Genomic DNA, 10,428 nt, shown 5'->3' with positions numbered 1-10,428 from the left:
TAAAAATGTAGTTCAGGTGTTGGAATTGTTCTTGTGATACATTACAGTACAGGCTTAAGCTCTCTGGCATGCTGTGTACTTCACAACATTGCCACAGACGTCATTTATAACTCTCCATGAAGGCGTCATAGGACATTAGTAGGAGAGAAGTTTCGTGAGCTGTTTGAGGAGACTGAAAAGCAGCTTTAGTTTGTTAGTAGTTCATAAAATTGCCAAACGTTTGTTAAATATTTTTAGTTAATTTTTAATGTTCATTTTTTTGTACCTGGAGTTTAAAACTACATTTCTTAAATACTGCCCACACATATGCTAATATTTGAGAGACATTTTAAATATTACGAATATATATATATTTTTTAACTGACTCGTGCCACATTTTACATTTAGATTTTCATTCTGTATGTGATAGCACATTTGTGCTAATTTCTTAAAGTGGAAATTGTGGTGATTACCTTCAGCTTACCAAGACATAAATATGCGCAAAAAGTCCTGGTTTGAAAAATGTTTGACTTGCACATATTTCATAATTGTTTATTACACACTACTAGGCATTTAAATGTAGAGTTCAGAGCAAAATTCCAATAGTAAAATTGAAAGAAACAGTTCAAAGCCCCAAATGTCAATTAAAAATTTGACCTTTTTTAGTACATTTCATGCACATTTACCAGACACCATTTACTTTGTCTAAAGGTTTATTGAGCAAATATGTGGTAGCTAAGGTAGATTTCTACTAAGAGATGATTCATTTAACAGTGCACAAAAGTGACTACAGTAAATTGCAAACGACTAGACAAAATATGCTGTGACCGTCATGTAAATCCTCACTTACAGTGGGTACGGAAACTATTCAGACCTCCTTACATTTTTTACTCTTTGTAATATTGCAGCCATTTGCTAAAATCATTTAAGTTCATTTCTTTTCCTCATTAATGTACACACAGCACCCCATATTGACAGAAAAAAAATATTTCAGTTTTTTTTTTTTTTATAAATCTCCAAAATTGTCAACAACTCTGTGTTTTTCTGTCAATATGGGGTGCTATGTGTACATTAATAAGGAAAAATAATAAATCTAAATGATTTTAGCAAATGGCTGCAATATAACAAAGAGTGAAAAGTGTAAGGGGGTCTGAATACTTTCCGTACCCACTGTATATCAGCACGGTTCTCTTCATTTGCGGTTTACATGCCAGCACACAGTAGAAGTCTGTTTTGAACTCAAGATGAGTGTCAGGTGATGAGACGCCCATTTCATCTTGAAGACTGAAACACATCAATGTGTTTAAATTTGTATATATAAAAACAATGCAAACATAAATGTCTTTTTAGTAAGAGAGCTGATTTTCTGTAGAACACCACACACACATGACATGATATTGAAGGAATAAAACACACCAGGGCATGCTGTTACGGATCATAAATAATGAACATTAACAATAATGGTGTGATGGTGATGCCACCCTAAAATAAAACACATCCCAAGATTATTCTTCTTATAATACTGTATATCAGTTTGCCAAATAATTACAATTTGTATGTAATAAATTAAGAGCAACAGAATACTATCCATCAGTGTATAGTTGCATTTCTTGCATAAACTTTACACTCTAGAAAAAGAAATTCCTTTAATACATAGAAAATATACATTGAAGTATTAGTAAACTGATTACCGTCTCATCATTGACTCTAAAAGAGCAGTTGCAGCTTGGGGATCTTTCTTTAAGTAGGCCTGGCAAAAAGAGAAAGACTCCACAAAGCCGACTAGACCCACAACCGTCATCTCCATCTTCAGTGAAATATTTTTAACCCCTCCCAAAGAAGACGCAAGTTAAAAACAGAAGTTGAAATGGTTACCTAACAATCAATAGTTATGAGTCTACAGTACTTTCATTTAGAGTAAACTTTTACCTAAAGTGTATAGATTTATAGATTTTATATATATACTGTATATATATATATATATATATATATATATATATATATATATATATATATATATATATATATATATATATATATATATAGAAATAGATGGATTTTTATTTTAAAAAACATTGGAAAAAAAGTAAAATGTATATAAAAAAAGATTGCAATGATTTGCAAATTTCATTAACTCATATTTAATTAACAATAGAGCGTAGAAACCACATCAACTATTTAAACTTAAGGAAATGGGTTTAAGAACCTGAACTTTGCATTTAAGAAAATGTGATTTTAAGTAGATAAAAATTGGTATTTTTGAATTTGATGGCTGCAATAGTTTAAAAAAAAAAAATAGGACAGGGCCACGACTTTTATGATTTCCAAAAAGAATTCAAAAATTCTATTCGTCTTACCACAGTACAGTTTTTCACTTTGTCTCAGTCAAATGATGAGCTCAACCTACAATTGTGGAGGTCAAAGTGAAGTGTGTTTTACAGACAGTGATTTTAGGAGGTGTTCTGAGCCCATCCAGTGATGTCCATTCAAAAAGCGTGCCTGATTTTAATATGCAGTGCTGCCTGAGGGCCCCGAAGATCACAGGAATCAGATATTGAGTTTTGCTCTTGTTTCATGTGCACTGAGATTTCTTCAGATTCTCTAAATCTTTTGATGATATTGTGTACTCAACTCTGATTAGACAAAAGTACTTTTACTACGACCGAATGCAGCTAAAGGTAAACATCTTCCGATTAATTAGCGTCTGTATGGTCTTTCCGTCTCATTGTGTACAACAAGCCATTTGTTGGTAAAGAAAATATTAAAGACTACAGCAGGGAGCAGATCATTCTCTCTCTCTCTCTCTCTCTCTCTCTCTCTCTCTCTCTCTCTCTCTCTCTCTCTCTCTCTCTTTCTCTCTCTCTCTCTCTCTCTTCCAACAGTTAAGGAACAGCCTTCCAATTAGCCGGTCCGAGGCGCAAAAAAAGGTTGGGGACCACTTCTTAAGATGATGACGCTTTTTTTGCAGATTGGTGAACCTCTGCCCATATTTACTATACTGAGAGATTCTGCCTCTCTAATATACTTTTTATACCCAATCAGGTTACTGATCTGTTGCCAATTAATTAGTTGCAAAATTATTTTCCTAATTACCTTATTTTACCCTTACAATGGTACAAATGTACATGGTACAGTTAAAACATTGAATGTGTTTTATATGTTCTTTTGTGTATAACATATAGATTGTCATATATACAGATTTGCAAATAATTACATTCTGTTTTTATGCATATTCTACACTGCTCAGGCCTAACATTATGACATTATAACATTATGAACCATTATCTTTGTGGAGAGCAACAATTCTCGAATCCTCAGAGGGTTCTGAACCATGAGTTGCCATGTTGAACATCATCATATACAGTGGAGAAAATAAGTATTTGAACACCCTGCTTTTTTGCAAGTTCTCCCACTTAGAAATCATGGAGGGGTCTGAAATTGTCATCGTAGGTGCATGTCCACTGTGAGAGACAAAATCTAAAAAAAAATCCAGAAATGATTTTTAATGATTTTTAAACTATTTATTTGTATGATACAGCTGCAAATAAGGATTTGAACACCTGTCTATCAGCTAGAATTCTGACCCTCGAAGACCTGTTAGTCTGCCTTTAAAATGTCCACCTCCACTACATTTATTATCCTAAATTAGATGCACCTGTTTGAGGTCGTTAGCTGCATAAAGACACCTGTCCACCCCATACAATCAGTAAGAATCCAACTACTAACATGGCCAAAGACCAAAGAGCTGTCCAAAGACACTAGAGACAAAATTGTACACTTCCACAAGGCTGGAAAGGGCTACGGGGAAATTGCCAAGCAGCTTGGTGAAAAAAGGTCCACTGTTGGAGCAATCATTAGAAAATGGAAGAAGCTAAACATGACTGTCAGTCTCCCTCGGACTGGGGCTCCATGCAAGATCTCACCTCGTGGGGTCTCAATGATCCTAAGGAAGGTGAGAAATCAGCCCACTACACGGGAGGAGCTGGTCAATGACCTGAAAAGAGCTGGGACCACCGTTTCCAAGGTTACTGTTGGTAATACACTAAGACGTCATGGTTTGAAATCATGCATGGCACGGAAGGTTCCCCTGCTTAAACCAGCACATGTCCAGGCACGTCTTAAGTTTGCCAATGACCATTTGGATGATCCAGAGAAGTCATGGGAGAAAGTCATGTGGTCAGATGAGACCAAAATAGAACTTTTGGGTCATAATTCCACTAAACGTGTTTGAAGGAAGAAGACTGATGAGTACCATCCCAAGAACACCATCCCTACTGTGAAGCATGGGGATGGTAGTATCATGCTTTGGGGGTGTTTTTCTGCACATGGGACAGGGCGACTGCACTGTATTAAGGAGAGGATGACCGGGGCCATGTATTGGCGAGATTTTGGGGAACAACCTCCTTCCCTCAGTTAGAGCATTGAAGATGGGTCGAGGCTGGGTCTTCCAACATGACAATGACCCGAAGCACACAGCCAGGATAACCAAGGAGTGGCTCTGTAAGAAGCATATCAAGGTTCTGGTGTGGCCTAGCCAGTCTCCAGACCTAAACCCAATAGAGAATCTTTGGAGGGAGCTCAAACTCCGTGTTTCTCAGCGACAGGCCAGAAACCTGACTGATCTAGAGAAGATCTGTGTGGAGGAGTGGGCCAAAATCCCTCCTGCAGTGTGTGCAAACCTGGTGAAAAACTACAGGAAACGTTTGACCTCTGTAATTGCAAACAAACAAATATTAACATTGACTTTCTCAGGTGTTCAAATACTTATTTGCAGCTGTATCATACAAATAAATAGTTAAAAAATCATACATTGTGATTTCTGGATTTTTTTTTTTGATTATGTCTCTCACAGTGGACATGCACCTACGATGACAATTTCAGACCCCTCCATGATTTCTAAGTGGGAGAACTTGCAAAATAGCAGGGTGTTCAAATACTTATTTTCCTCACTGTATATGACATATGGTTTTGCATGGTTACATGACGTACAGCTGTTATCACTGGTTGCCAGTTATTTCGACAATAATGGCTGTATGTTGAGTTATTTTTAAAGAAAAGTAAATATGTACTGTTATACAAGCTGCACATTGACTACTCTTAAATATATACAAGTTCCATTTCTATAGTATTGTCCCTTGAGAAGAAATACTGAAATGGTTGCTGAAATGCGAAATACTGTATGCCTGGTTTATGGTGTATGTTTTATATACATTTTGTCCCAACTTTTTTGGAATTGGGGTTGTAATTCTAAATAATAATAATAATTAAAAAAAATTATAATAATAAATTGTATTTTTAATTGTACAGTTTCAGCCTTGCTCCATCCTGCCCTTAATGACCAACCTGTGTTATTTTTCTTTTTCCATTTTGTGCAGTGTGGAACAAAGGTTTTATTTTTGGCACGTACCTCTCTTTGTCAGGGAACGGTATAGCCTCAAACAAAGCCTGAAGTCTACTGTTGGCTATTGCCACTGGAGGACTAGCATAAGGTTTGATAACCTTGGTCACCTAAAGAAAGACAAACAGATGATCAGATGAAATGTATTAATGCATTTCCATAATTCATTAATGAGTGGCAAATGCATTAACCCAATTTGTCACTGTCACTTTTATTTATTATTTACCTTTGAATGAGATCTATGTCAATTTTAAGAAGTAAAGGGGATTGGTTGTGTAGACATCTGACTATAACACCCACATCTGAATGTCCAGATTTAGTCCCTCTTTTTTTAAAAGGAATTCCAAACTTATGGAAAGGCTTCCAGCTATATTTTTGTGACCCTGGACCCTCTGCTACAAGAGCCTGGTGCACACTCAGTGTTCCAGTTCATCCCAAAGGTGTTCTTCCACTTCTATCTTGGTAAACCATGTCTTAATGGATCTCTTTTTGTGCATATTGGCACCATATACTGGAATAGATTCATTATAATATTTTATAGCATCCAAATACAATCTAGACATCTGTGTGACAACTTTATGGCAACAGTGTGGAAGGAGCACATACTTTTTTACTCCATATTGCATATCTTATTCTCACCTCGATTACCTTAAAACTCCATGACTTATGAGCAAGGCTTTGCTTCTATAACCAAACTAGAATTGGCCTTCATATTATAGCAACGACTTAACGTCCCAAAAGGTGTACAGGCAAGCAGTGTCCTTACAATCTCACCTCTGAATAGATGTTGGTCAGTTTGACACCACAGGAGCCATAATACAGACTGAACTCATCAGTGTAGCCCAGAAGAGCAATACAACCATGAGGCTTCAACACACGTGCTGCCTCCTTCAGAAAACGCTCAGCATCAAACCAGTGAGCTGCAAATGCTGCAGTCAGTAAATCCACAGAGCCATCGGGAAAGGGCAGATCCTCAGCTGGACCAGACCTGTGTTAAGCACAGTAACATTATCTTCTTCATTTCACTCTCTATTTCTTAATCTACTTGCTTGATTTCATACTCACCATCTGTAAATGTGTATTTTAGGAAGTACATTATGACAATTTTAATAGATTGCTGGTGCAATATCCTTTCACAATAAACTTTTGACATAAACCTAAGAAGAGGCAGCAGAAAAGGCTTTATAGCAGACCTGTGGGTGACATTAGCAAAACCTGACACTGCCCTGGCTTCCTCTAACTGGCATTCGCTGACATCAATGCCCACCACTTTCTGGAAGTGAGGGGCCAGTAGACCAGTGTTCTGTCCCGTCCCGCAGCCCAGGTCCACAGCAAGTTCATGAGGAGGTCCTTTCTACCAAACAAACCACGACAAATAAATAAATAAATAATTGAATTCATTAATTTTGCAGACACTCATATCCAACATGAAATACAACTCAGCTTAGAAGGTGAAAGTCACATGCCTTGCTATGTTATGGTGTGGCTCTTTAGCATGCTGATGGTGCTGGGATTTGAGTTTGGAATCTTAAGCCACAATAAGTAAATAACAAATAGAGATGGAAACATGTATGAAGTAGATTCAGTTTCATTACCCATTCCATGTTTAGCAGTAAGACATTAAACACACTGTAGTTCTTTATTTGTCAGTGCTTGTCATGAACAATTCTTGACAAAGTCTAAAGCAAAAAGCCTATTTTTATGTACCGTATTTTCCGGACTATAAGCCGCTACTTTTTTCCCACACTTTGAACCTCACGGATTAAACAACAAAGCGGCTAATAATTTTTCCTGGGTTTTTTCCGGTTTCACAAACTTCAAGCCAAAAAACTGAGCGACATAACATTAGACCAATGAAATTTTCCGAACGGAAACGAAAAAACGCACTTCACCTGTGTTCTGAGCTGCACGGCAAAACTTCCACCGATGGTGATTTTTAAACACACAACGATGCCAAAAGAAAAACTATTTGTGAATGGAAGGAAGGAGGAAGACAGTGAACAATGACTTTCTTGGTAGGCTACTGTTTAGATACAAGCCGTTGTAACGCGTTGTATCAGGGTCATGGGGTAGCGCGCTAACTCCAGTTGCAACAGAAATCATATAAGCACAGACAGGTTTCCAAAACTCGTGCTTTTTCATTGTTCTTGGCAACAGCGTTACGGGTTAGTCAAAGAAACTTAGAAATGAGCATCAGAAAATAATAAGGACATATTCCTCAGTCTTGCACACATGCAGTAATACCGGAAATCATTAATTAATCTTAAGTAATCAGCTCACAACCCTAACCCAGTTTAGCTTATTAAACTTTGTGCTATACTTTTCTACATAGTTTTATAGGCATAGAAGTGAATACGTTTGAATTTACTTCTGACTTTGTGCCATTTCAGCCATTGTTGAGATTTGTGGGTATCATTACATGCATACGAGCTGTGTCAAAAGCAAGTTTTGCACTTTATGTCTAATTATTATATAACTAAAAGATGATGTCTTTACTAGAAGATGATAATTACTTCAGTGCCTATTACACCATGTTTGCTCAACATTGCAGGAACGTTTGTAAAAAGTTAGAGCATAACCTTCTTATAACCTATCGAAAATATTTGTAAATATTATTATAATGATCTGCATTACCTACTTTTAGCAACATGTATCATCAAAGCTAAGTTACGTAAGGTGTGGTGCTGTAGGAAGGAGCCCAAATTCATACACATGGTCTAGAGCTATATTTTGAACCCATGGTTAGTAGTATAAACATTAAAGACACAAGAATGTATAATCTATCCTACCTTTTTGTTCAGGTACTCCAGAATAAGCTGCAAAACCGTATCAGGTGGAATTATGCGATACTTCTGGTAAATTGAAGCATGGTGTTTCTCCTCAAAAAGTCTGTGGGCCATGGCAATCTTCTCTCATTCCAGTTTCTTAGCAGAGTGACTCAGCATATGTTTAAGCTAGTGTACTGCTTTCACTCTGGCTAATCATTACTACAAAAAAAATGAGAACAAAGAAAATGATCTACTGAAAATCACTTTGGTAACCATTATGTGCAATCACATATCCTTAATTACAGTGGAGACTATTGTAACCAGTGAGTACTTTTCCTGTGTAACAAAATATGTTTCTTCAACAAATTATCACATGCTTATTGTAGGTCTGTATTCAATCATACTGGAAAGCTTTTCTCTAGAATATTTGGAAAATTTTGTTTCACTATAAACATTATAATGACACTGTAAAAAAGGAAAAGCATGGGGGGGCCAAAAGGCTGAATATTTTCCAACTTTTTTGGATATGTTTGTTTGATACTGACCACAAATGACTGATTACGAGTCAAATTGATTCTCACGTTCCCATACTTTGTAAGGACTACACATTATTTTTCCATTCCTTATTTACAAACCCGATTCCAAAAAATTTGGGACACTGTACCAATTGTGAATGAAAATGTAAGGAATAAGGAACAGCTATAAGGACCAATTTTCAACTTATTAGGTCAATTGGCAACATGATTGGGTATAAAAAGAGCATCTCAAAGTGGCAGTGTCTCTCAGAAGTCAAGATGGGCAAAAGATCACCAATTCCCCCAATGCGGCGGAGAAAAATAGTGCAGCAACATCAGAAAGGAGTTTCTCAGAGAAAGATTACAACGAGTTTAAAGTTATCATCATCTACAGTGCATAATATCATCCAAAGATTCATAGAATCTGAAACAATCTCTGTGTGTAAGGGTCAAGGCCAGAAAACCATACTGGATGCCTGTGATCTTCGGGCCCTAAGACGGCACTGCATCACATACAGGAATGCTACTTTAATGGAAATCACAACATGGACTCAGGAATACTTCCAGAAAACATTGCCGGTGAAAAAAGAAGCCGTATCTAAACATGATCCAGAAGCGCAGGCGTTTTCTCTGGGCCAAGGCTCATTTAAAATGGGCTGTGGCAAAGTGGTTACACACAGTCAGAACTTAACTGTATTGATAGCATTACACTGCCCTCTAGTGGCCGTCATATACAACATATACATCTCAATGCAGTTTCATATAGGCGCATAATGGTATTAAGAGGTGGATTGATTCAAGGTAGGACACTACGGAGGGCCTGGTTGTGAAATACACTAATGTAATGGTTAATCGGTGTACAGTAAACAGTCGGTTGGAATAAAATAACCTCAGCATCTGAGCATCGCTACTTGTTTTATTTTACGTGAACAGACTGCGGACCATTCATTCATATTTAAATGATTATTTACGGAAACTCCACTTATCACTTATTACAGATACTGAAACCAAACTTTCTATAGAGGTCTAGCTTCCTTTCTCCCTGTGTGTGTGTGTGTGTGTGTGTGTGTGTGTGTGTGTGTGTGTGTGTGTTCGCAGTTTCTTGTGTTGTGTAAAATAATTCAAATCCGACAAATAGAAATAGACTGATAAGGCGGTAACGACAAATCACAGGTAATTCTCACGCCCTCGTTCCAATAATTCTCGCGATATTTCCTGAAATCTTGTAAAGAGACAAAATGTATTGCTGCAGTGCTCTTCATTCATTCTATCGTATATCCTTTACGTGGTATCCTATAATTAAAATTCGTATCATATGACGTATTTAAGACATAAAATGTATAGTGACATCACCTGGTTTTAAAGCATGTTTTGGAAAGATTTAAGATGAATATTTCATATAGCTGTGAATTTTGTGGTCAAGAAAATGAAACCATTTTGCATCTTTTTTTTTTCATTGTATTTCATTCCATATTCATAGGAAAAAGCAGGCTCAATGTAGACATGAGTGGGTTGTGAGATGAAGGAGAAAGAAAAATTCTGGAGTAAGTTAGTTGAAATGGTAGAAGGTGAACCTGGGAATGAAAGATTGGTGATTGGGGCAGATTTAAATGGGCATGTAGGTGAAGGGAACAGAGGTGATGAGGAGGTGATGGGTAGGTATGGCCTTAAGGAGAGGAATGTGGAAGATCAGATAGTGATAGATTTTGCTAAAAGGATGGAAATGGCATGGGTGAACACGTATTTTAAGAAGAAGTAGGATCATAGA

The 10,428-nt window shown here is 36.9% G+C and overlaps 1 protein-coding gene across 1 annotated transcript; it reads right to left on the bottom strand.

The window, feature by feature from the left end:
- Window positions 1-1,022: 1,022 nt before the first annotated feature.
- LOC310724084 (putative methyltransferase) lies at window positions 1,023-8,357 on the bottom strand. The gene is made up of 6 exons (XM_083537854.1): window positions 8,167-8,357; window positions 6,571-6,731; window positions 6,152-6,365; window positions 5,383-5,487; window positions 1,671-1,804; window positions 1,023-1,263 (listed from the first exon to the last, which is right to left on the bottom strand). The coding sequence occupies exons 1-6, from the start codon at window positions 8,275-8,277 to the stop codon at window positions 1,083-1,085; spliced, it is 906 nt and encodes a 301-aa protein (XP_083393980.1). The 5' UTR covers window positions 8,278-8,357; the 3' UTR covers window positions 1,023-1,082.
- Between the last annotated feature and the right edge of the window lie 2,071 nt (window positions 8,358-10,428).

Source organism: Silurus aristotelis (assembly GCF_946808225.1).
Source record: "Silurus aristotelis genome assembly, chromosome: 3".
NCBI lineage: Eukaryota > Metazoa > Chordata > Actinopteri > Siluriformes > Siluridae > Silurus > Silurus aristotelis.
Note: the sequence above shows the minus strand (reverse complement) of the source record. Positions and strands in the feature narration are given on the sequence as shown.